Raw genomic sequence first — 25,331 nt, forward strand, 5'->3', positions numbered from 1 at the left:
CCCTCTGTCCCAGCCCTGCCTGCCGGTCCAGCCCACCAGTCCAGCGCCATCCCCATGGAAACCAGCAGCCGAGTTCCTATTGGTGGGCGGGAAGGGAGGGGGAGGGGGAGGGAAGGGCTGGCTCGCCCTCGCTCACCCCTCTGGTTCTGAGGCTCGGCCCTCCTCCGCGCCCACCATCTCGGGGCTCTGGGACTACAGGGAACCCCTTCAGTCCCCAGAGCTGAGGCCAGCAGGGAAAGAGACTATGAGGCAAGCAGCCCACCGACCCAGGCCTCCTTAGGACCAGCCCAACCGCCCAGCAAGCTGGCCAGCAGCGGCAGAGGGAGGAGCGGGAGATAAAGGACTCCAGCGGACCTTTGGGGATCACCCCCAGCAGCTCCTGTGGACCCTAGCCGGGCTCAGGGATCGTGATGGATGGTCAGACTCACAGATGCTGAAACGGACACACAATGACAGCCATGCACACAGCAGCACAGCACTGAGACACTCAGATACAACCAGTGGCAGCATCACACACTGCCACAGCCCTGCAGTAGACACCCACACACGCAGAAACAACTGGTAACTCTGAAACAGGCACAGGCAGTGACACACAAAACCACAGCCCCCAGCACACACAAGTAGGAGCATCCATCCTCCAGACACACACACACACATACACACACACACACACACACAGCAGTGCTGACCAGCGCAGGCCGACCTGGAGACACGCGCGCACCCTCAGCCGGAGCTGCTGTCGGTGGCCTCAGCACACTCTCCCCACCCCTGCGGGGACACCCTTGCTCCTCCACAGGCTCGTGCACACAGCCACGAGCAAACACAGATCGCACACCCCTGGCTCCAGCTCCTCCGGCAGCCCCTGCTCCTGCAGCCTCCTTTGTGGGAAGGAAGCACTCAGCTAACCTTGGATGGAATTTCAGTGAAGCCAAGAGCTCAGAGAGGAGAGGGTCTGGCCTGGCACGACCCTCATCGGCCCCTCCAGCTGGCTGGGTGATGTCCCCTGGCCGGGGTCCTAGGGACCCTTGGCAGAACCATGGAGCAACTGACATCCCTTCCATCGCTGGGGGACCCAGGAAACATGGAGCCATGGGCACTGCCCGCCTGGCAGAGCTGGACTCCAGGCCGGGGGGGTGATGCTGGAGGTGCATCCCCAAGCATGGCTGGTACCCCCACAGATCTGCGTGTTGGAGAACTGAGGCCTGAGGAGAGTTCCGAGCCTGAGGGAGCCCGAAGCCTGGGGCCTGTGGGGGGCATGGAGCCTGGAAGAACAGGAACTGGGCTGCCCAGCCCTGCGCGGGGAGCCTTGAGCTCCGGACCCGGCTGTCAGAGGCTGGAGGACCCAGAGGCAGAGGCTTTCTCTAAGGTAAGGGAGCTGAGGTCGGCTGGGGTCTGCGAGACTGGGGCTCTCACCCTGCCTGCCGGCCTGGGCATGGTCAGGGACTTCACTGCCCCCTGTCTTCTCCGGGCCTATTTCTGTCTGGGGGTCCATCTCAGTGACCGTCTGTCCTCCCTTCTTTGGGCAGAAATCTCAGTGGTTCCGTTTTTCACCATCTGTCTGTCCTTCTGACTTGGCCTGTCTGCCTTGAACCCTCCCCTTCCCCCTCCCTCTGTGAGTCTCTCTCTGACAGTCTGTCTGTGTCTGTCTCTCTTCTCTGCACCTCTCTGTCCTTGGGGGCTGGGGGATACTGGGGGAGTGTGTGCGGGTGTGTGTGATGGAATCAGAGTCTGGAGGAAGTGACTCAGTGGAGGGGGGCTCAGTGCTGAGCCAAGCCAGGGAGGATAAGGTTTGGGGTGGGTGTGAGCTGTCTCCTGTACATGACAAAGGGACCTGGACTTTGGGGGACTCAGGACCTGGGGGAGCCTGGAGGAGTGGGGGTGGGAGTTCAGGCTGGTCTTTCCCGAAAGGCGACGCTGGGCAGAGGTGGGAAGAACTGGGGACGAGCAGAGAGGGTTCCAGGGTTGGGAGATGCTCGTGTACTAAGCAGCCCCTCCTGTACTCCACTCTGAAGGCTTGGGGCATGGGGGAGAACCTTCTTGTCTCCATGTCTCCTTGGACTGTGGAGGGGGAACACGTCCATACGGAGGGCTCTGATTTCCATAGGTAGGGTGATTCCTGAGGGGCTGCACCCTATCCTTTCCCATGCCAGGGCAAGCTGAAAATGGGCTTCGGGGACAGGCCCAATCTGGAGCTGCTGAGGGCCGTGGGGGAGCTGCAGCAGCGCTGTGCCATCCTTAAGGAGGAGAACCAGATGCTGGTGAGGCTTGGAAAGCAAGTCCTGGGTCCTGGGTGGGCGGGTGGGGAGGCAGACTCAGACACCCTGGCTCTCTGCTTCAGCATCCTTCTCATCCCATGAACATCCCTCCAAGTGGGAGCTACATGGAGCTGACATTACCCCAAGACCCAGAGAGGGTGAACCCCCTACCCAGAGTTGCCAAGGAGCCCCACTGTGAGCCCAAGAGTCCAGCCCAAGGCCCAGGCTGTTACGATTGGGTCTGGGGCAGGGGCCGGGCTTCTCCCCACATGCCCCAATTCTGGCTGACCCCTTGTCAGAGGAAGAGCAGCTTCCCAGAGACGGAGGAGAAGGTGCGGAGACTGAAGCGGAAGAATGCCGAGCTGGCGGTCATTGCCAAGCGCCTGGAGGAGAGGGCCCGAAAGCTGCAGGAGACTAACCTGAGGGTGGTGAGGATGGGAGGCCACTGGATGGAGGCTGGGCGACCAGGGCAGAGGGGTGCCAGGGCAGTGGGGCTTGGGCATCGTGGACTCTTAGTACCCAGGGATGCAGGAACCCAGCAGCTGAGGTGTAGGAAGGGCCAGTGCCAGCCAGGCTAGCAGGAGGGAGAGAAGGGCTGGGGCGGGGGGGGTGTCCCGGGCAGGGAGAACAGAATTCTGGATTGCCAGTGCTGGCACTCATCTCTGGGTGCAGAGCTGGTGGGGGCAGGGACAAGACCCATCACACTGGCAGCCCTCAATTAGCAGCATCCTTTGGGCCTAAGCTAGGAGGTGGAGTTAACCCTTTCACTCCCTCTTGAGGATTGCAGGGAAGGGGTCAAGCGAGGCTGAGGGTAGATCCGGACTCAGGGTGGAAGCAGGTGAAGGCCACATTTCAAAGGTGTTCATCCTAACCCTTCCTTTGGGAGGAGCTGAGAAGTGGGAGAAGTGCCCCAGCCCTCAGATGACCAGTGGCTTTACCCCTCCCCCGGCCAGGTGAGTGCTCCCATGCCCAGTCCAGGGGCCAGCTTGGAGTTGTGCCGGAAGGCCCTGGCGCGCCAACGAGCCCGGGACCTCAGTGAGACAGCCAGCGCTCTGTTGGCCAAGGACAAGCAGATTGCTGCCTTGCAGCGGGAGTGCAGGGAGCTGCAGGCCAGGCTCACCCTGGCGGGCAAGGTGCGAGGAGGCCCTGGTCACCCCTTCCGGCTCAGCCCTACCTAGGGCCGCCGGCCTGGCGGTGTGGGATGCAGACTGAGATGTTAATGAGATGCAAATGAAGCGAGCAGGTGGAGGCTGCTGGGAGTAGGTTCCCCTGGCAACGGCCCAGGTGGGAGCGGGGACCGGGCGCCTGAACCGAAGGGGGTGGAGCCGTGAGTCCCAGACCTGGCAATTTCTGGGCTCCAGGTTTCAGGCTGCAAGCCAGTGGGCTTGGCTGTATGAACTCACGTATAACCTCACACTGGGGTGCAGAGATGTTCGCAAGGCATTAAGCACAGTGCCGAGGACACCGCGAGTGTCCAGTAAACGAGCTCCCCGGAGTGTTTGCACACGGGCGAGCGGAAGCATGGGGCTGTGTAGGCATGCATCTGCGACCGGGCATAGATGCATGGGGAGGGTGCGCACCTGCCCGCGCCCGAGGGCCCATGCAGTCCGGCGGAGGGCGGGCTCAGCTGGGGACGGCGCGGGGCGGGTCGGGGTTAGGCCCGACTCGGCTCCCGGTCCCCCGACTCCAGGAGGGCCCCCAGTGGCTCCACGTGCGGGACTTCGACCGGCTGCTGCGCGAGTCCCAGCGGGAGGTGCTGCGGCTGCAGAGGCAGATCGCCCTGCGCAACCAGCGGGAGCCGCCCTCGCCGCCCCGGCCCCCGGGCCCCTCTGTCCCGGCCAGAGCAGGGGCGCCCGCCCCGGGGGCCCCGGGAGAGGTGAGCGCCGACGCCAGGGCAGGTGTGTAGGTCTGCGGAGAACGGGGTGGGAGCGGCTCCGGGATCTCTCTCCTCCCTGTGCACCGCGCTCAGAGCCCCGACGAGGAGGTGGCGGCGCGCGCACGGCCCAGGCCGGGTCCTCGGCCCGGCCTCCCAGGGCTCGTACCCGAGCCGCGCGGGCCCCCGGGGGCTCGGGCCCCCCTCTCCGCAGGCCTGAGGCCCGCGGCCCGCCCCGCCGCCCCTGCTGCGCCGCCAGTGGTACGGCCCGGCCGCAAATCCCCGGTTGCCCTGGCAGCCGCCCGGGGCCCAGCCCGCGCCGCTGCCTCCCGCCGCAGCCGCAGCGCGGGGACGCCCCCATCAGCGCCTGCCCGGTCCGTCAGACCCGGCCCGGCTCCCCGGGGGCGGCGCGGTGTCCTCCCCGGCTCCAGGTACGGGCGACCCTCACTGGGCGTCGGGCTTAGGCGGCCCCTGGCCCGAAAGCTGGGGACCCCGCTCCGGACCTCCATAACTTAGAGTTCTGGCTCCTCTCCATCCTCTGTCCTGGACGGCACCTGGGTCCCCCTCCTTCCGGGAAGAGGATAGGGAGAAGGGATTTGGCCCCTCTGCCTGGTCAAGGGAGGGAGCATCACTCATCAAGACCCGTCCTCCAGAGTTTGCACGGATGGATAACCGGGGCGTGCCCGTAGGGTGGGCTTGGGGAAGCTGGGAGGAGGGTCTGAACAGGTCTGTAGGCGCTAGGCCAAGACTATGGATCCATGACCCCTAGGTCTGGGGACACCACTTCCCTGGGGGCCCAGGCAGCCTCCTAGTTCTCTGCCAGTCGCTGAAGGACACCCAGGACAGTTATTGAGTGCAGAGCAGGGCTGCAAGCTAAAAAGGGAAAGCTTTGGCCTGGATAGAGGACCCATCTCCCAGGGCAATCATGGGTCTCTGGATCTCAAAGCACTCAGGATCAACTGGAGATGGGGGAGAGGGGGCACACAGCACCCCTTCCCCTTCCTGAGCAGGGATCTCTTTGCTGACTGTGAGGTGGGGTGGGAACCCCCTTTGGACAGGCTGGGCCAGGGGCAGGCTGCCCTGAGGCCTTGCCCTCAGGTGCCAGCCCACTGCCCCTGGCCATTTTCAGGCCACACCCCAGGAGGATGTGGAAAACCCGGCTGTGGTCCTAGGGGAGCCAGAGAAACAGCAGAGGGTGCAGCAACTGGTAAGACCCGGGTTAAGGCGCTGGAGGAGACCCTTTACGGGTGGATCTGCCTTCCTGTGTGAGGAGCTCCTTTCTGATCCCGCAGGAATCAGAGCTCAGCAAGAAGAGGAAGAAATGCGAGAGTCTGGAGCAGGAAGCCCGGAAAAAGCAGAGGCGATGTGAGGAGCTGGTGAGCTCTGTGGGGCCTTGGAAGGCCGGCTCCTTGGGTCCATCAGGCCCACCAGGTGGAGGGCTCCCCCAGAATGCCAGTTCCTTCTCTTATGCCCCGAAAGCACACTTTCCCTCCTGCTTGGTGGGGCTTCCCTTTCCTGGCTGATGCAGGAAGGGGCCGACAGGGTCCCACGTGTGCCTGTGTGGGGAGAGGAGGAGGTGGGCGCTGGGAGCCTCCCTGGAGCGCCCCTCTGGTCTCGCAGGAACTGCAGCTCAAGGCAGCCCAGAATGAGAATGCCCGCCTTGTGGAGGAGAACTCTCGGCTTAGTGGGAGAGCCACGGAGAAGGAGCAGGTAGAGGCTCTGCCCAGGTCCTGCCAGGGCCCCGTCCCCGGGCAAGGCGCTGCCTCTGCCAGCTCCCCAGTTGGGGAGAGCATAGAGCATCCTGTGGCCCCTGGGAGCGGGGGTGCTGGGGGGTGAGGCTCACGCTCTCAGCTCCCTGCACTCCCCCCTGTCCAGGTGGAGTGGGAGAATGCAGAGCTGAGGGGCCAGCTCCTGGGGGTGACGCAGGAGAGGGACTCGGCCCTTCTCAAGAGCCAAAGCCTGCAGAGCAAGCTGGAGAGCTTGGAGCAGGTGCTGAAGGTGAGGACACCGGGCGGCACGGGGCGAAAGCGGGCTGGCGAAGCATGTGCCCTGCGTGGGGCGTGGGGGTGTAGGCTGAGTCCGGGCGCCCGTGGCCCTTTCCTTCTCTAGCCGCAGTTTCCTTTTTAACAGAGTGTCTGGAACACATGGTGTCTGAGGCGCCCTCATCTTAGATCTTCTGTAGAGACAGTAGAGCAGGGCTCGGGCCTTGATGCAGGCTCTTGCGTTTCAGCACATGCGGGAGGTGGCCCAGCGGCGGCAGCAGCTGGAGGTGGAACATGAGCAGGCTCGGCTCAGCCTGCAGGAGAAGCGGGAGGAGGTCCGGAGGCTGCAGCAGGTGGGGGCGGCATCCGGGGGCGGGGGCGGAAAGGGCGGGGGGCTGCCAGACCCCAGCTGTAGCTTCTGGACCCTCATCCAATGTGGGCATTTATAGAGAACCCCTGGTGACTCAGATGGTCAAGAATCCACCTGCAATGCAGAGACCCAGATTCCATCCCTGGGTGGGGAAGATCCCCTGGAGGAGGGCATGGCAACCCTCTCCGGTATCCTTACCTGGAGAATCCCATGGGCAGAAGAGCCTAGGGGTACAGTCAGTGGAATCACAGAGTCGGACTCGACTGGGCAACTAACACTATCTAACCAACACACTGTGTGCCAGGCACTGTGCCAGGCCCTGGAGGGACTGTGAGGGGCAAAGGCCAGGTCCCTGACCGAGCAGCACATAAACAGATTCATGCGTGAGCTGATCACAGGCATTGACAAGTACAGTGGGGAAAGTTACCGGGTTAAGTAACACAGGGTGGCGGGGATGGGGTGAGGGGCCTCTTCAGCGAGCTTGGCAAGGAAGGCCTCTAATACCTCAAGGGTCACAAGGAGTCAGCTGATGAGCATTCTGGAGAGGGGGCATACTCATGCCGAGGCCCTGTGGTAGGGAGAAGCTTGAGGGGTACAGACCAGTGTGGCTAGCATGTGGTAGGATGGACGGAACGGCAGGAGTAGGCAAGAGCCAGATAGCATCAGACCTTCAAAGTCAGGGGAGAAGTTTGGGTATTCTGCTGTCTGAGTCGTTTGAAGCCGTTCAAAGGTCCCGAGCAGGGGAGTGGCATGGTCTGATTCGTCATTTAGAGAGTCACTTCGGCAGCACTCCAGATGATGAACAGGGGCGTGGGCGAAGAAGCAAGGCATTCAGGTGTTGTGTGGCCACAGGGGTCCAGGTGGGAGATGATGTCTGCCTGGGTGAGAGTATAATCCATGGTGGGGAACAAGTGGGCAGATCCGAAGTACATTGTGAACAGAGTATCGACAGGACTCACTGTGGGCTTCCTACTGAGTGCCCCACGCCTTCACCCAAGTGCTGACTACATGGATGGTTGGGCCTTTCACCTGCCAGGAGTGAGGGATGACGGGCAGCAGGTTTGCGAGGTCGGGCATTCCAAGTTCTGAGTTCCGTTTCGGCCAAGTTTGGGCTGTGTGTTAACCACTTGAGTGGAGAGCCCCATAGACAGCTGGACTTGTGAGTCTTGGGTCCTGGGGAGGTCAGTCTTGGAGACAGGTTTCAGAGTATTCAGTGCATCTGGTCCTGCGACTAGATGGGAGTCTAGAGAGAGAGTGACTGCGGGCCCAGCACTGTGCCCTGTGGGGCCCTCACACACACAAGGGGCAAAAGATGAGCAGGCAGAGAGCATTAAGAGAGACAGGAGGAGAAAAAAAACCCCAAGGGGGAGGGTCTGGGAAGCAGGAAGCAGTCCCAGGCCCCTCTTCTCGGCCCCTTCGCCTTTGGACTCGAGGTGCAGTTCAGAGTGGGAGCCGGAGGGAGGCACCCACAGCCCCTTCCCAGCCCCCTGCCCTCTCCTCTCTCCTCCTTCGTCCTGCCTGTCCTCCTCCCTTGATCCCACCCCAGTCCTCACCCCTCTCCTCCAGCATTTGCCTCCTCCCACCTGTAGGCCCAGGCGGAAGCCCAGAGGGAGCATGAAGGCGCTGTGCAGCTGCTGGAGGTAGGGTCCCTGGAGGTGGCCGCCATGCTTCCAGCCAGGGGGAAGGCTGGGGCAGTTCAGAGAGTGCTGCAGGGGGTTGCCGGGGTGTGGGTGGGGATGTGGGCTTGCAGGAAGGGCCCCTAAATGCTCTGGGGGCTGGGGCGATCCCCTCCACCTTTGGCCCTGAAATATCTTTCCAGTTAGCACTTGCTTAGTCGGTCCAGGGAGCTGACTGAGCTGTGTCCACTTGGGCCCCTCTCTCCCTCTCTGGGTAATGCCCCCTGGGTAAGAGTTCTAATCTCTCCTGTGGGCTTTCTTTTCCCGCCACAGTCTACCCTGGATTCCATGCAGGTACAGCCTCCTGATCCCCCACCTCCCTGGGGAGCGGGGGCGGGGGGCTCTCCTCAACACCCCTCCAGGCTGGCTGAGCTGAGTCTCCTTCCTCAGGCCTAAGCGGTTCCAGCCCTCCTGTCCAACGACAGGGGTGTGACCGGTCACAGGCTGAGACTCTGTAGATGGGCTGGGATTCTCACTGCCCCGGCCCCAGACCTGCCACTGTGCCTGGCACATACAGGCCCTGCCCATCTCTGAGACCAGGAGGAGGTTCCAAAGCCAGCCAATCTGACCCATGAGCCCCTTGATGGGTACTCTCCTGATCCTTGAGAAAAGCTCCTGGGAGTTGGCTCACTCCTGTCCCAACGTCCCGAGCTCTGGGGTCTCTGGGGACATTTCTGTGGGCAGGGATGTGGGTCACTGACTGTGGGAGGGTGATGAGCCATGGAGCGGAAAGAACCCCTGAAGTGATACCGTGGTGGTGATGGGGTGGGGCGACCCCTTTTGGCCCAGAAAGTGCTACCGCCTGGGGCATGAAGCTGAGCTGGAGGTGGGGTTGGGAGTGACGGTGTCTCGACCCTCAGCCACCCTATGTTGGGGCAGCCGGGCGGCCAGGCTGAGGGTTCGTGCCCAGCCCTGGGGCCTGGGCGAGTGTGATCTGAAGCGGAGCCGCGTGGCCCGGCGGCTCATCCTGCCTCTCGGCCCAGGTCCGGGTCCGGGAGCTGGAGGAGCAGTGCCGCAGCCAGACTGAGCGCTTCAGCCTGCTGGCGCGGGAGCTCCAGGCCTTCCGCCTGCACCCTGGCCCCCTGGACCTGCTCACCTCCGCCCTGGGCTGCAGTGCCCCGGGGGACAGCCCGCCACACCCCTGTTGCTGCTCCACCCCGCAGCCCTGCCGCGGATCCGGCCCCAAAGGTGAGGTAGACCCCCAGCGCCGTCAGCCTGGTGCTTTTGTCCCGAGCGGAGTTCAGGGTCAGAGAAGGCTAGCAGCTCACCCAAAGTCACACAGCAAGTTAGAGTCCGTTCTGGCTTGACCCAGGCTCTGGGTGGGGGAAGGTGGGGAGGAAAAGAGCTGAGCCCACTGGAGAATCTCAGGTAGCTGCTCCTCCCCCTCCTCTGTGGTCCTGGCTGGGAGGTGGGCACCAGGAGTCAGTGGCAGGCAGTGTGGGCTGGCGAAGAGCCAGCTGGGCATCGGTCAGATCAGGTGGTTCCGGCTCCACTCACTCAGGGAGTGATGCTGCTAAAGCTCTGTGGGCCATGTGTCCTAGGCTCTGAGACAGGGGCGTCCACTACACCTCATCGAGTTGCTCTGAGGATGCTGTGATATAATACATGTAAGTCACCTCCATCTCCACTCAGTAAGCTCCCCCAGGATTTCCCTTCTTGTAAGGGAACTTGGCCACGGAGGGCCTGATCGCTAGCTCCAAGAGGACGCGTGGTCACTGGTCACTCCTCAGGACACCGACCCCCAAGGCCACGTGTCATCTTTCCCGTAGACCTCGACCTCCCACCAGCCTCCCCAGGACGCTGCACCCCGAAGTCTTCCGAGACTGCTTCTGCCACCCTTGCCGGGGTCTCCCGAAGGACGCCAGCCAAGAGGGCAGAGTCTCTGTCCAACTCCTCTCGCTCTGAGTCCATCCACAACAGCCCCAAGTCCTGCCCGACCCCCGAGGTCAGTGCTGGGGAGGGGCCTGGGCTCCAGCTCTGCCTTGAGGGGGGGCGGGTGGAGGGAGGGGGTGGCCCAGGAGCTGGGGGGCTGCTGGCCCGTGTCGGGGGTCTAGCCAGGCCCCGGAGGAGAGGGGCCCGTGGATTCCTCCTGGCGGGCGGGGAGCTCTGATGGGGCCTGCCCTGCCTGCCGGTCCTGCCTGCTGTTCCTACTCAGGGGCTGCCCAGCCCGCCCCTCTGGGGCCCAACGAGGCCCCAGAGTCTTGGGCTGCAGGGAGGGAGACCCTTTGGGGCCAGGACCCACATCACGAGGTTGGTGGCGAGAGTGTCCATGGCAGAAGCCGGTGGCGCTGTGAGAAGGGGCACCGGTTCTGGGATTGAGGTCCCAGCTGTGTCTCAGGCAGGTCGCTGACCCTCTCTGGGCTTGGGTTTCGCTGTCATCTGAGTTTTGAACTAACAAGCCTGCCCGGTGAGGTTGTGGGGAGGATGATGGGAAAACAAAACAAGGACGGAACCTCCCACCGTGTGGGGCACGCAGTAGATGCTTAACATATGGCAGCTGGTATTACTGCCAAGTTCTTTGGTATCACTCACAACCGCAGCCCTCTCTCTCTCTCCCTCCCAAACCCGAGAAAGTGCGGGGGGTGGGGGTGGTGCAGGATGGGGGTGTCCGGAGCAGCCCTGCAGCCTTGGGTGTGGGAAGCGGTGGAGCCCAGCTGCGGCCTCTACCGTCCCCTTGTGGGCATAAGTGGAGGTGCTGGCTTTGGGTGCCCCCGCTTACCCTGGCAGTACCTCTGTCCCAGGGACTTCTCAGCCCCTTCTGCCCCTTTGCTTCCAGCTAGAGTGCTTTATTGCAGTTTTTTAACCTTAAAGACACAGACCGTCATTGGGCGCCCCCTTGTCCCCCGCCACCAGAGTGGCTGTCCCCTCTGCGCTGGGCACGGTGGTCTCATTTACTGAGCTGGTGCAGCAGAGGCCGGGGCTCAGGGAGGGGTCACTGTTGACCCCTGTCCCTTGACCCAGGACCTCTGGGCTCCACCAGGCCCCGAGGGCTGACGTTTTGGTTTAGAAAGCGTTGGCGGAGCTCACCGCCGCTGGCCTCGACCAGCATCTGCTCTGTTTCTCGTCTCAGGACAGCAGGGCCTCCCCTGCCGAGTTTGCGGTCGGCCCCAGAGTCCTGGAGAGGACTGGCCCTTTTCTGCTTGTCCCTAGGTGGACACGGCCAGTGAGGTGGAGGAACTGGAGGCAGACAGCGTCTCGCTGCTCCCGGCAGTGGCAGAGGGCAGCCGGGGCGGAGCCAGGGTCCAGGTCTTCCTAGCTCGCTACAGGTGGGCCCTGACCCCTGCGCCCCGGCCCTCTGGCATTTGGGGTGTGTGGGGGGAATGAGATGGAGGGGGCGTGGTGGGGGTCATAGCGGGAGAAGTCATCTTCGCCTCCTTGGGCTGGGGTGGGTGCAGCGGGCGCTCCCTGTGGTTAACGGTGGACAACAAAGTGTCCCCAAGGCCAAGTGACGGGGGGGAGGAGACAGGATGTTGGTCACCGTCCCCCTCCTCCTCCGGGCCTCCCCGCAGCTACAACCCCTTCGAGGGCCCCAACGAGAACCCAGAGGCTGAGCTGCCGCTGACCGCCGGCGAGTACATCTACATCTACGGCAGCATGGACGAGGATGGCTTCTTTGAAGGTAGGAGGTAGCGGGGACCGTCACATCCATACGTTTACTTTGAAGCTCCTCTTCCCAAAGCCCTCCACCCATCTGCACCCTTTGAGCCCACCGTCACTTCTCAGACCCGGCGGAAAGGCAAAGAAAGACCTGATGGCCTGTGGGGAAAGGGCTCTGCGGGCAGCTGGTCTGACTCCGCGTCTGCCCTGTGCAGGACTGGACAGGGCCCAGCACAGTCCTGAGGGCGGACAGAGCGTCACGGGGAATTTCAGCTAAATTCGCTTTTCTGTTGGCAGACAGGGCATTGCAGCGCTGAGCACTAGTGACCTTGAGGTCGGGCACGTGGTGTATAGATCTGATGCTGAACCCAGTGAGTGTGGGGAGGAGGGGTCGGGGTCCAGGGCCTGGGAGAGGGTGTCAGCAAGTGGTCAGCAGTTGCCAGGGCCCAGGCAGGGCTGCGCTCCAGGGCGGTTCTACAGTGCCCAGGGCAGTTCTGTGGTGCCCGTGGGGTGATCAGATCACCGAGGCAGACACCGCATTAGTGACTGGGCAATAGGGCAGGGCCTGGCAGACTCTGCAGGGTGCCCTGGCTGGGTACCAGGCTGCGTCCTTTCACAGCATGGAGGACGGTGTGGTGTGGAGACCAGGATGAGGGGTGGACAGGGCAGGGTGAGAGCTGCAGTGGTGTGTGCGGATTCAGCAAAGTGCTCGGGTCTGGGTCTGTATGACCCAAAGCTTTGGTTTGTGGGGCCTGCTCAGTCTCTCCTCCTGGGGCCCCATGCCTGTTATCTGAGCAGGTGCTGGGAATGATGGAAAACAACTAAACTCTCTCTAGGGATGGACGATGGAGAGAAGGATTAAATAGCTCCCATAAAAATGGCTTTTTTAATGAGAAAAAAAAAATCTAAACACCAACTCTGTCCAATCCCACGGACAGAAGGGCATGGCAGGCTACAGTCCATGGGGTCGTAAGAGTTGAACACGACTTAGCGACTAAACCACCACCATCAGCACCAGCAACAACATAAATATTAACTAACCCCAAGTTACTAGAATTTGAACTATGCGATCTAGGATAGCTGGAAAGGCATTTGCAGGCAAGTGGGTGTCAGACACCCTATTCCTCTTCTTAACTTTGGTGGCTTCATCAGTATCTGATCCCACAGCTGTGCTGCTCTCAGCGACAGGGGCTTCCAGACCGTGAGCCTGACTGTGGCCCCGGCTCCCGCACCAGCCTTGCAGGGCAGGGACCTGCTTAGTGTGATGTTTCCTCCCATTAGCATCACACCCCGCAGTGTTAGTGCCTGGATGAATTTCTTAGTGCTGCCGTAAAAAGTTTCCACCAACTCGGTGGTGGCTTAAAGCAACAGAAATGTGTCCTTTCACAGTGTCAGAGGCCAGAAGCCTGAAAGCAAGGTGTTGGCAGGGCCACTGTGCCTCCGGAGGCCCTAGAGGAGATTCTGCTCCTTGTCCCGTGCAGTTTCTGGTGGGGTCCAGTTGTTCCCTGCTTGCGGCTGCATCACTCCAGTCCCTGCACCTGCAGTCACGTCGCCTCCTCCTCTTCTCTCAGCTCCTCTCCTTGCGTGTCCTCTTATAAGGACACTTGTCATTGAGTTTAGGGCCCACCCAGATAATCCAGGACAGTCTTTATCTCAAGCTCCTTAAAATTGCGTCTGGGAAGATACTTTTGCTGTATTTACAGGGTTCAGGGTTTAGGATGTGGACATATTTTGGGAAGGCCACCTTTCAACCCACTACTTACACTCTGTTACCTAACTTATTGAAAGTCTCTTGTTTCTCTTCATTTTCTTACTCCCCCCACCCCCCACTCCTAGCCTAAGTAGAGAGAGATGATGTTGGGGAAGCTTCCACGTCCTCCTGCTGCTCAGGACCACCTACACCCACCCATGGCCCTAAACCTGGCCCTTGTTCCCCTTTCTTCCCAAGAAGGCCCAGCAGCCACCAGCTCCTCTGTGCCCTGGGACTCTTTTTCCTGTTCCCAAATTAGCTGTGATATGATAGGCCGTTTGTCCAGGTTCTTTGATCCTTGACATCCCACAAACAAACAATAAGAAATGTTTTATAATGTTCTGTTACCAAGTGTTCAGGGGAGCTGGTCCATTTCCTGCAAACGCTGTCAGAACTGACTGACAGGCACCTCCCTGGTGGTCCAGAGGTTAAGAATCTGCCTTGCAGTGCAGCAGATGCAGGTTTGATCCCTGGTTGCGGAACTAAAATCCCACATGCTTCGGATCAGCTAAGCCTGTACACTATAGCTAGGGAGTCTGTGTGACACAAATACCCTGCCTGCTGTAACTAAGACTGATGCAGACAAATAAATGTTAAAAGAAGAATTGACTGCTGGTCATGCTCCTAGACCCAGGCCTGCTGCGGATCCCAATGCCTTCTAGAACCCACAGGGGGCTCTTTCCTCTGGCATGTATGTCTTTTGTCTCTAAAGATTCCTGCCTTTCTTCTAGCCAGACGGGACCTCCCTCTCCCTTTGAGGATGTCTGCTTTCCACGCAGGAAGGTTGAGGGGTGCCCTTGCCCTCACTCCTCAGACCCATGTAATATGACAGGTTTCAAACAGACAGAAAAGTTAAATCGTAAAATGAATATCTAGGTACTCACCACCTGGATTCAACAATTATTAATATTTTGTCATAATTGCCTTTTCCCCACCTGGGTTAAAAATAGGATTGAAAAGCAAGTTGTTGACAGATGATATTTTATTTTTAATTGAATGGATTAATTTTGGCTGCACTGGGTCTCCGATGCAGTGCATGGGCTTTCTCTAGTTGAGGCGAGAGGGTAGTGCTTGTCTTGTTGCAGAGCACAGGCTCTAGGCATTTGGGCTTCAGTAGCTGTGCTGCACGGGGTTGGTTGTTCCGAGGCATGTGGAATCTTTCTGGCCCAGGGATCGGACCCGTGTTCCCTGCGTTGGCAGGCAGATTCTTAACCACTGTACCACCAGGGAACTCCGACACACGATATCTCACCTAGATATACCTCCATGTGCATCTCCGTAGAACCTGGACATCCTTCATCCCTGCAGCATCGCCTGGGAGCTTGTTCAAAGTGCAGAATCTCAGCCTTGTTCAGACCCAGCTGAGTTACAATCTGTATTTTAACAAATCTCCAGGTGATTCATCTGCCCATTAAAAATTAAGACGTCTGTCCTATAGAACTACAGTACTGTTATCACACCAGTGAAAATTAACAATAATTTCCCAGTCCACATCTTGACTGCTCTTTTAAAAGTGCCAACAGGTGAATCACATGCTTCGGATCACTCACCAAGCCTTGCTACAATGCATTGATCGGGCTGTGTTTTTCTCTGTCTCCTCTCTTGTCTTCCTCTCCCCAGGGGAGCTCATGGACGGCCGGCGGGGCCTGGTCCCTTCCAATTTTGTTGAGCGCGTGTCCGACGACGACCTGCTGGCCTCCCTGCCTCCGGAGCTGGCTGACTTGTCCCACAGCTCAGGCCCCGAGCTCAGTTTTCTGAGCGGTGGCGGAGGCGGCAGCAGTAGTGGGGGCCAGAGCAGCGGGGGACGCAGCCAGCCCCGACCGGAGGACGAGGCGGCTGGGGAGGTGCCCAGCCCGAGCCCCCCACCAGAGGGCCTGGGGGAGCCCCCTGCCGTGCCTTACCCCCGCCGCCTGGCCGTCCTGAAGCAGCTGGCCCACAGCGTGGTGCTGGCCTGGGAGCCGCCTCCTGAGCGCGTGGAGCTGTGTGGCTACCATGTCTGTGTGAATGGGGAGCTGCGGCAGGCCCTGGGGTCCGGGGCGCCCCCCACGGCCGTGCTGGAGAACTTGGACCTGCAGGCGGGGCCCCTGCGGGTCTCTGTGCAGGCCCTGACCAGCCGGGGTGGCTCCGACCCTCTGCGCTGCTGCTTGCTGCTGGGGGCCCGGGCCCGCGTGGCTCCTAGCCAGCTGCGGGTCCATCGGCTGACCGCCACATCTGCCGAGATCGCCTGGGTGCCCAGCAACAGCAGCTTGGCCCACGCTGTCTACCTCAATGGGGAAGAATGCCCCCCAGCCCGCCCCAGCACCTACTGGGCCACCTTCTGCCACCTGCGGCCTGGTACCCTCTATCAGGCCCGAGTGGAGGCTCAGCTCCCTCCTCGAGGGTCCTGGGAACCAGGCGGGGAGAGGCCAGAGCCGCGGGCTGCCACCCTGCAGTTCACCACGCTGCCAGCAGGTAGGTGGGCACAGGCGCCTGGTGTGTGTAAGCCCTGGGGAGGTCAGGCCCAGGAGGGTAGCCCCAGGGGGACACTGGCTGCTACTTGCATCCTTAGGGAAGTGGCAGAGTGGGCTGTCCTCTCTGGCGGGAGTGCTCCAATCCTGGGTCTTGTGCCCCCTCCCCTAGGTCCACCTGACGCCCCCCTGGATGTGCAGGTCGAGCCAGGGCCCTCCCCTGGGATCCTGATCATCAGCTGGCTCCCAGTGACGATCGATGCGGCTGGCACCTCCAACGGTGTCCGGGTCACAGGCTATGCCGTTTATGCTGATGGGCAGAAGGTACGGCCCGGGGGTGCCCACCTGTACCCTGGGAGCGGGGCGTGGGTCTCTGCCCTCTCCCATACCCTGGGAGTGGGGCATGGGTCTCTGCCCGCTCCCATACCCTGGGAGCGGGGCATGGGTCTCTCTCCTTTCCACACTGAGAGGCCTTGTCTCCCTGGCCTTGCGTGGAGCTGCCCGCCCCAGGCATCTGGGCACTGGGTAGCAGATTAGTTAAGAGCCTGGGCTTTGGTTGCCCATGGACTAGGACTCTAGCCCTGAGGCCCCGTGGCCAGGAGGCTCAGATGAGACCAGGCACCCGAGGGTGCGGCTCCCGGCACAGCGCCAGCAGCCAGTGGGGGCGTCACTGCAGCCCCCCTTTCCCGTGCTCTGTCCCTACCCCCCCGCAGATCATGGAGGTGGCCTCGCCCACGGCGGGCAGCGTGCTGGTGGAGCTGGCGCAGCTGCAGCTGCTGCAGGCGTGCCGCGCAGTGGCCGTGCGCACCATGTCACCCCATGGCGAGTCGGCGGACTCCCTCCCAGCTCCCGTCGCCCCCGCCCTGGCTGAGGCCTCTTGGCCGGCCAGGGTCCCCTGTGCCTGCCCACGACCAGGCCCAGAGGCCAGACCACCCCTTGCTCCAGCCTCCCCGGGACTGGGGGATCCCAGCTCTCCTCTCCGGTGCCCCGACCCCTGTGGAGCTCAAGAGCCCCCGGGCGCCCCTCCAGCCAGCCCTCCCAGAGAAACGGCAGGAGGATCCTCAGAGGAGCCCCCAGCGCCTGTCTCGCAGGTACCCGGCTGGGGAGGAGGGTGGCTGGCGGAGGCTGGGAGGAGGGTCTGGGCTCGGGGTGGGGGACCCTTCCTCAATGCCTGCTGTTCCAGGAGCAGGCTGGGGCAGCTATGCTGGGTGCCCCTGGGGATGGGAAGGCCAGCGAGCCCGTCTTGGGAGAGTGCATTCCTGGCCCTGCCACCTACTCCGTGGCCAAGGAGGACACTGAGCAGACCGTGGGAGAGGCCTGCCTGGCACCCGGCACCACCCAGGGAGCGTTGGCCCAGAGGCTGCCCTGTGCCCAGGCCTGCCGTGGAGGAGACACAGGGTCCGGGCTGAGGCCCAGGGCTGAGGTACGGAGCAGGGGCACCCCGGGCCACCATGAGGAGTCGAGGGCCTCCTCCCTGCCTCTGCCAGCCCAGAGCTGGTTGCCCACTCTGCCCGTTCTCCACCCCACTCTCGCTCTGCTCTGCGCTGTGTGCCTGGCTGTTTGTGTTTGCCGTTTTGTCTTCCAGGTTTATTTTCCCACCCCGCACAGTGCCTGTGCCCCAATTTGGGGGCATGCCCCTCTCTCCTTCTGCAGGGGGACCCCCCATTCATCCTGGCTGGGGCTGACCCTGTTGGAAGGTCCCCACGTGCCCTTGCTCACCTCCCCGCTGTCCTCCCATGTCTGGCCTCTTGCAGGAGGATGCGGCGGAGCTGGGGGTCCGTCCGGGGAATGCCCTTGTGGACCAGGGCCGCAACTCGGATCTGTCAGACATCCAAGAAGAGGAGGAGGAGGAGGAAGAAGAGCTGGGTGTCATCACCTGCTCCTTCCCGAAGCAGGTGGCTGGCCACAGCATCGGGGGGCAGGGGGCCAAGGTACTGGGGTGAGGAGGGGCTGGGGGGCCCCTCAGGTTCCCGTGGCCTCCACCCCCAGAGTCAGCAGCTGCTTCAGCTTGCCAGCAGCATTCTCGGTGTGCGGCCTGGGCCCTCTGCCGGGCGGCAGCTAGGAAGTAGCTCAGGCCCAGCCTCGACCCTCCAGAAAAGGAAGGGGGGACCGAGGCGCCCCGTTCTGTAACTTCTCCCACTCAAGCCCGCTTGATGCAGCACCCTCTGAGACCCTCGCGGTGCTGGGAGCTTCCGAGGAGGGGCTGGGAGGCCCCCCCATCATCTCAGGCCTGGCCTGCTCCCTACACTCAGCCCCTCTGCGCACCCAGTTCTTGGGCGGGCTCCTTAGTGGTCCCCGTGGCCCTGCCCTGGACACGCTGTGTGGCTCTGGGCCAGACTCTCTCTGGTCTTCCTTCTTGGAGGGAGGCGACTGGGGTTGGGGGGCCGGGCTTTGGGTTACCTGAAACCCCTGCCCTCCTTTGAGGGCAAAGGTCACAGCTCTGTCCTTTCCCCACGGACCTCTCTTCCCTGCGCCCGCCCCCGGACCCCTAGCCCCAGCCCCAGCCCGACCCCTTCTGTGAGACCGACAGCGACGAGGAGATCTTGGAACAGATCCTGGAGCCGCCCCTCCAGCACTTCCGCAGCAAGAAGCTGTTTAGCATCCCCGAGGAGGAGGAGGAGGAGGAGGAGGAGGCCGGAGAGGCCGTGCAGGAGGAGAAGGGGCCAGGGGCAGGGTCTGCGTCCAGAGACCCCGGCCCGCCTGCACCCCTGCCTCCGGGTCTGGGCTGCGACGGCGCGCGGCCCCGCGGACCTGGCCTCTGCGCTTCGTCCCCCCAGCCCTGTAGGGCTGGGGACCGCCCAGAGGACCCGCTGGGACTGGTCGGTGGCAGCAGCTGGAGGAAAGGAAGTGGCTCCCCCGAAAAGCCCCCTGGCCGCAGGCGGTCCCCGGATCCCCGGGAACACTGCAGCCGGCTTCTCAGCAACGGCGGCGGCGGGTCCCAGGCCCCCGGCCGAGCACCGGGCCCTGCGCGCGAGAGGGGCGGCCCCTCTGCGGCCGAGGGCCCCAGGGCTCCGCCAGACGCCGGCGGGAGGGCGAGGCCCGCCCCCTCGAGGAAGTGCCCCCGGGGGCGAGCCCCGGAACTGGAACCGGGCCTGGCCAGCTGCCTCTCCCCCAAGTGTTTGGAAATCAGCATCGAATATGACTCTGAGGATGAGCAAGAGATGGGCGGCGGGGACATGAGCATCGCCAGCTCCGGCTGCCTCGGAGATGGGGGGGCCTGGGGTGCAGCCCCCGTGGGAAGGCCCAGGGCACCTCCGAAGGCCGGTTCAGGCCCCCACCCCTATCCGTACTCCCCGGCCTGGGAGAAGGGGGAGCCGGAACGGAGAGGCCGCAGTGCGACCGGCAGAGCCAAGGAGCCGCCCCCCCGGGTCCGTGCCCTCTCCCTGCCTGGGCAGCCCCCTGCCTACCGCCGCCTGGTGGCCCTGCTTGCTGCCCACCAGCCGCTCCCATTCCACGCTGCCGCCTCCATCAGCAGAGGTGGGGTGGGGCCTCGGGGCTCCCTCACCTGCCTCCTCCCACCCACATTCCACTGCTTTGCTGCTTCTGCCGATCGATCGGAACTGGGATGCGCTGATGTTCTGTGGCCATAAGTCGCCCATTGCTGCCAGCAGGCCCCCTGCCTTTGGGGCACGTGACCCTTTCCTCCGCTTAGCTAGTGACAGCTTCAGGACCCAGCCTGCGATGTCCAGCATCGCCCAACCCTGACACCGAGAAGAGGCCCTCCTCTCACACGCTCCTCGGCCAGCTCTCAGATCTAAACCTTAGTCCCTCTACTGCACTCATCTGCTAAGGTGGCCGGAGCCGGGGCCTCCCCTCCTGCCCTTCCTCCACCCGTGGGGGTGTCCGATGGCTCCAGTGAGCTTGGGCCACGGCTCCAGGAGAGGAATGTGTCCCTGCTCTGCTGTGCCGCTTCCGCAGCCGGGGCAGAGCTGGGGGGAGCGCTCCTGGGGTCCTGCCCCTAATGAGGCGCCCATCAGAGGGGTGGTGCATCACTCCTGCTGTCTGTTGCCCTCTCTTTGCAGGCAGCAGAGTCTGGGGAGCCCAGAGGGCTGGAAAGCCCAGGGCAGAGCGGCTCCCAGCGGAGAAGGGGCTGGGCCCCCAGGCCAGGCTCCACAGAGCTGGGTGAGCCTCTGCGGGGGCTGGGCCAGGCCAAGGGGTCCTCTCCCGCTTCCTTGGCCAGAGTTGATTGCTGTTTCTCCCGCGCAGCTCCCCCGAGGAGCCCTCCAGAAGCATCCCTGGCCCTCCGGGACCTCCCTGTCAGGGTCTTTGTGGCTCTGTTTGACTACGACCCCGTGTCAATGTCACCCAACCCTGATGCTGGGGAAGAGGAGCTCCCGTTCCGGGAGGGCCAGATCCTGAAGGTGACTGACTTGCTGTCTGGTCCTGCTTCCTCCCTCCTTTCCTGCCTTGTCCTGGAGGGATCATAGCCACACCCGGGTGGGAACGCAGCATCTAGAGCCAGGTGATGTGGAGTGGGGTCTCGACAGTGCCACTTCGAGCTGTGAAACCCGGAGTAGATTCTTTCCTTCGGGCCTCATGGGTAAAGTGAGGATCACATGAGTGTCTGCCTCACAGGCTTGTTTGAGGATTAGAGGATTCAGTACCCACAGGGCGCTGAAACTGCCTGGCACGTGGCACAGCGTGATACTGCTGCTGTTAGTATGACGACCTCTACTGAACCTCCAAGGATTTCCTGAAGGCTTTGGGCTAAAACTCTGAGGTCAGGGAGATCCAGTCTGGGGTGGACTGGGGGAATGAATGTGAGGATCATGAGTGTTGATCACACGGATAGAGCTGTTTTCTGTCATCCCTCTGATCCTTCTTGGCTATTTCCCCCTGTTTCCAGTTCCATGAAAGGTAGAGCATTCTTCTGCAGTCCCGGGTCGGGGGTGCTGTGGGCCCGGGGTGCAGGGAGCATGCAGAACTGGCCTGCTGACACAGCTGGTCTCTTCTGCCTCCAGGTGTTTGGAGACAAGGATGCAGATGGCTTCTACCAGGGTGAGGGTGGGGGCCGGTGGGGCTACATCCCCTGCAACATGGTGGCTGAGGTGGCCGTGGACAGCCCTGCGGGGACACAGCAGCTGCTCCAGCAGGGCCATCTGTCCCCAGAGGTTCTCGCCGAGGGCTCAGGTATGACTGGCTCTGGCCCCTCGCCCACTGCCCCCCACCCCAGTTCCGACTCAGCACCCCCCAACCCCAAGTAATTTGGACGTCAGGAGCATCCAGGGTATCTGGTTGATTCAGAGACTGGCAGAGTCACTGGGGCCCTCAGAGACTTGGGCCCGCATGGCCGCAGTAGTGAGCTTGCCACGCGGCATGGGGGCCGCTGCAGGGGGACTGGCCGTGTATTTTGGATCCTGGAGGTCAGGGATGGGAAGGGAAGAGTGGCCTTAGAGGCTTGAGCGCAGGAACCTCAGCACAGCCCCGAGAGGAGACCAGAGTCACTGTCCATCTCGCTCCCTCACCTCGGTTTCCCTCTAACGTCTGCTTACCTGTCTGGATCAGGGAACGGCCTGTTCGTCTACTCTGCAGCCCGTACGGCCGGGCCTCCCCCCAAGCCCCGCCGCTCCAAGAAAGGTGGGTGTGATACTCTTCTTCTCTAGGGCCCCTGAGGATGAGGAGGGAGGCAGCGGGGGCACTGCCTGGCTCTCAGGAAACACATGCGAGGTGTGTCTTGAGCAGGTGGAGGGAACCGGCCCCACCTTTACCCACAGCCATGCGTCCCATGGGGAGCTTCATTCTAATGGGGGTGGGCAGTGTTTTACCGGAACCTCTGTTCTAGAAAGCGTCCTTGTCTCTTATGTCTCCTGCATTGGCAAGCGGGCTCTTAACCCCTAGCACCGCCTGGGAAGCCCCATTCCAGAAAGCACCTGGCTATACATTCTGTGCAGCCTGGAGCAAGTCACCGACCCTGTCTGGCCCTTAGTTCACTGTGAAGACCACAGGGCGGGTCTGCTCTCGGGCTGATGGTCCTTCTCCTGCATCTCTCCCTGTGTGAGGCTGAGCATCCTGCCTGCCCAGTACCAGCCCCCCGCCTTCTCCTGCCCCCCGAGGGTAGGGACAGAGGGGCAGGGCTCACAGGCCCCTTCTTTCCGCAGCTGAGTGGGAAGGGCCCGCCCAGCCCTGTGCAGGTGAGGGGCTTCCCTGCGCCTCCAGCCTCCCCCGGAGCCACAGCTGCTGTGGAGGTGGCGACTCGGGTCGGCAGGTCTCCAGTGCCGAGGACAGGAGAGGGGTGGGAGTGCCTAGAAAGAGTCCTGAGTCGTCTTCTCCTCCCCGTCCAGGAACCCCTGCGCTGGCCTCCTCTGCTGGCCTGAAAGCTCCCCATTCCATGGTGGCTGCGTTTGACTACAACCCCCGGGAGAGCTCTCCCAACATGGATGTGGAGGTGAGCCCCTTCAGAGCCCAGCCAAGGCAGGGTGGTGACCGCGCCTGCCCCAGCCTGACTCCTGCCTCGTGGTCTCTCCATAGGCAGAGCTGCCCTTCCGGGCAGGGGACGTCATCACTGTGTTCGGGGCCATGGACGATGACGGTTTCTACTATGTGAGGATGTGGGGGTGGGGGTGTGCCCAAGGGGGCTCTCCTGGAGCCATGGTGGGGAGCCAGGTTCCTGATGGAAGCCCAGAGGGACAGGCCAGTTGCCTCCCGCGATGGGAACGTCGACCCCAGGCCGTCCCCCCCGGGGCTTCAGGGTCCGGGGGTGCTGTTGAGGCCCCTCTTGGTCTTGTCTCACCCGCGTCTCCTCCCCAGGGGGAGCTGAATGGACAGCGGGGCCTGGTTCCATCCAACTTCCTGGAGGGCCCTGGGCCTGAGGCAGGCGGCTCAGACAGGGAGCCTGGGGCAGCCCCATCCGAGGGCCAGGTCAGTGAGGACCTGGGCTCCAGGCTCAGCAGTTGGGTCTCTACGCTGCGTCGTGGGAGGGGTGCAGCTGCGTGCAGCGGTCCAGGTGCCCATGGTGCCCAGGAGGGGTTTGTGCCCACGGCCAGGGGTTGTGCCCACCAGCCAGGGTGACTCCCCCTGCCCCCCTCCCCCTAGCGTGTGCCCCTTTGTGCAGTGGGGCAAGGCCGAGACCTTGATCCCCATCTCATCTGACCCGGCTGTCCACACCCCTGGCCAGAGCAGAAGAGGGCCCCTGGAAAAGGACCCTCGAGCCTCCCACACCTCTCCCCATCACAGCCCCCATCACAGGGACCCTCCCTGATCCCGTGCTGCAGCTCCCTGGCTCTCAGGCGCTTTTTAAAGCCAGACGCCCAGCAAGGCCCCAATTCCTGCGTGGGTGGAGTATACTTACAGGCTGCCAGGGCACGAAGAGGCTGAGGGGGCCGGGCCCCCACCAGAAAGCCCTGGGCCTCCATCTGCGCTAGTTCCAGAGTCAGGGGCTGTGCAAGCAGGACCTAGTGACCCGGGTGACCTGGAGACTGGGTGGAGAGCTCGTGGTCTGCCGGTAACCCATCTCCTCTCTTTGTTCCCTGTTCTTCAGAGAACGAGGAGGAGAAGAGTCCAGTGCTAGATGGAGATAGATATATGTAGAGAGAGCGACATGTAAGTGGGGACTGACCCCCTGGGTCCACGTCACCCTGTTCCTCATCTCACACGATCAGATAGTGCTCCTTGTCTCAGACACGGGCTTGTCCACCTTCTTCCAGGAACAGGGGAGGGAGCTCTTGCTGTGAGCCCTCTTGGGAACTCGGATCAGCCCCTCCCCTTACCTTATTCAGGGCAGTGCCAGCTGCCTTAGGAGCACATGTCATCCTAGTGTGTACTGTCCCACGTTAGCTGACTCTCCGTATTCTATAGCACATGCGGCTCATAGAATGTTGTGTGACATCCACATTGTGGCTCATCAGTGTATTATGATACTATATGACTATGGTATTATAATATTGTGATTATTATTGGTGACAGAAGAGTGATCCTAATGCCACCAGTAATAATAGTCTCCATCTCCCCACCCTTGTCCTCTGTGTCATGACCTCTTAGGGGCATCAGAGGCATGATTTTATGTCCAACTTTCCATTTTCTTGCTGGGGGTGGGTATAAAAGAGGAGGTTTAAACAGTCGGAGTCCATGAATAACCTCAAACCATTCATTTCTGGGGCCCCTCTGTGTGTCTCCCCAGCAAGCCCTTCCGAGAGCCCTGGGCGGGAGTGGTAAGGGTCTCTGATCTCCTCCCCACCCTGGCCAGCCATCAGCCCTGGCTAGTTGGAAAGAGATTCTTTGACCTCTGGGTGCTACCCTCCTCCAGGGGATCTTCCCGACTCCAGGGGTTAAACCCACGTCTCTTATATCTCCTGCATTGGCAGGCAGGTTCTTTACCACTTGCGCCACCTGGGAAGCCCCCTCTGGGTGCCAGTAGACCTCTTTGCGGGCAGCTCTGCCAGATCACCAGGGTCTTAGGTGGAGGTGGGCCCCAAGCTGGGCACCCGGCACCTGGGCTCTGTGATTGGTTCTGCCAGTAGACTGCCAGGCCCTGGTGGGAAGGGAGTAGGGAGCGGGGGTGGAGAACAGGGAGGCAGGACCTGACGGGGCTGTACCAGGCACAGGAGGTCACAGAGGGGACGTGGGAATTCAGCGGGTGGGCGGAGGCTTCCTCGTGGCTCTCTTGTTTGTCCAGTCCCTGTTTTTAGGCCACTTGCAGCACAGTCTTCGTGGGCGTGTGGCAGAGGGAGCCACTCATGGTGGCTCATAGAACAAGGAGATTCTGCAGAGGGGGCATGCTAAGGGCAGGGAGGGGTGGGCGGGGAGCAGCTCCCTCTGGAGAGAGCTCATGGTGAGTGTGAGTGCCTCTGGCCCTGCCTCCCTGCAGCCCTCTCCAGGGCCATCCAAGGAAGAGTCTCCACCTTCCCCCCGTGGAGTGGGCACTCCTCCCCTCCCTGAAGGCCCTCGGACACCGCGTGGGCCTGCTCCTTGTCTATGCGGTGGTGCAGGAGCCACCTTCCCTGGAGTGTCTGGCTCCTTCCAGCATCCCTGTCCTTGCTCTCCCTTTGGCTGGGAGGGGATGACGGGGTTGGGGGGGGGGTGTTGGAGCACCTATCCCAAGGGTCAAGTCCAAGGGCTCTTGAACTCCATCAGCCCAGCATCCTGCAGAGAGACCCAGAGGAGGGGAGGGGCTCACTCCCGTCCAAGAGAACTGAAGCAGAACTGAGCCTCCTCGTCTATCCCTTCTGACTGCCAGCTCCGTGCTCCCCCATCATCGTGCCCTCTTGGTGCTCTGCATGGGGTGGCGGCCGGACTGTGGGTTCTGGTTCTCGCCTGTGCTTCTGTGATGACCTGGGGGCTGTGGGCTCCTGAGGTCGTGGGGTAAAGGAGGCAGGGTGGGGTGGGGGTCAGGCCTTGACCTTGCCCCTTTTCTCTCACTTTCTAGGACTGGGTTAGCTCAACCCA

At 62.2% G+C, this 25,331-nt stretch overlaps 1 protein-coding gene across 3 annotated transcripts; it reads left to right on the top strand.

Annotated features, from left to right (window-relative positions):
- The first annotated feature begins 1,036 nt into the window (after positions 1 to 1,036).
- Positions 1,037 to 23,457, top strand: TSPOAP1 (TSPO associated protein 1). 3 transcript variants are annotated; one of them, XM_055580143.1, is made up of 31 exons: positions 1,037 to 1,366; positions 2,151 to 2,258; positions 2,555 to 2,683; positions 3,209 to 3,388; positions 3,946 to 4,131; positions 5,258 to 5,335; positions 5,421 to 5,504; positions 5,749 to 5,838; positions 6,004 to 6,126; positions 6,359 to 6,463; positions 8,070 to 8,120; positions 8,430 to 8,450; positions 9,140 to 9,344; positions 9,926 to 10,101; positions 11,307 to 11,422; positions 11,666 to 11,775; positions 15,124 to 15,954; positions 16,123 to 16,274; positions 16,664 to 17,041; positions 17,134 to 17,373; positions 17,705 to 17,881; positions 18,449 to 19,318; positions 19,973 to 20,072; positions 20,157 to 20,311; positions 20,912 to 21,080; positions 21,456 to 21,527; positions 22,049 to 22,081; positions 22,232 to 22,335; positions 22,419 to 22,490; positions 22,698 to 22,808; positions 23,428 to 23,457. In XM_055580143.1, the coding sequence occupies exons 1-31, from the start codon at positions 1,037 to 1,039 to the stop codon at positions 23,455 to 23,457; spliced, it is 5,586 nt and encodes a 1,861-aa protein (XP_055436118.1). The 3 variants fall into 3 exon arrangements, with proteins under 3 accessions (XP_055436118.1, XP_055436119.1, XP_055436120.1); XM_055580144.1 differs by having other exon boundaries at positions 21,483 to 21,527; XM_055580145.1 differs by lacking the exon at positions 3,209 to 3,388.
- Positions 23,458 to 25,331: the final 1,874 nt, after the last annotated feature.

The sequence above is a fragment of the Bubalus kerabau genome, chromosome 4 (assembly GCF_029407905.1).
Source record: "Bubalus kerabau isolate K-KA32 ecotype Philippines breed swamp buffalo chromosome 4, PCC_UOA_SB_1v2, whole genome shotgun sequence".
NCBI lineage: Eukaryota > Metazoa > Chordata > Mammalia > Artiodactyla > Bovidae > Bubalus > Bubalus kerabau.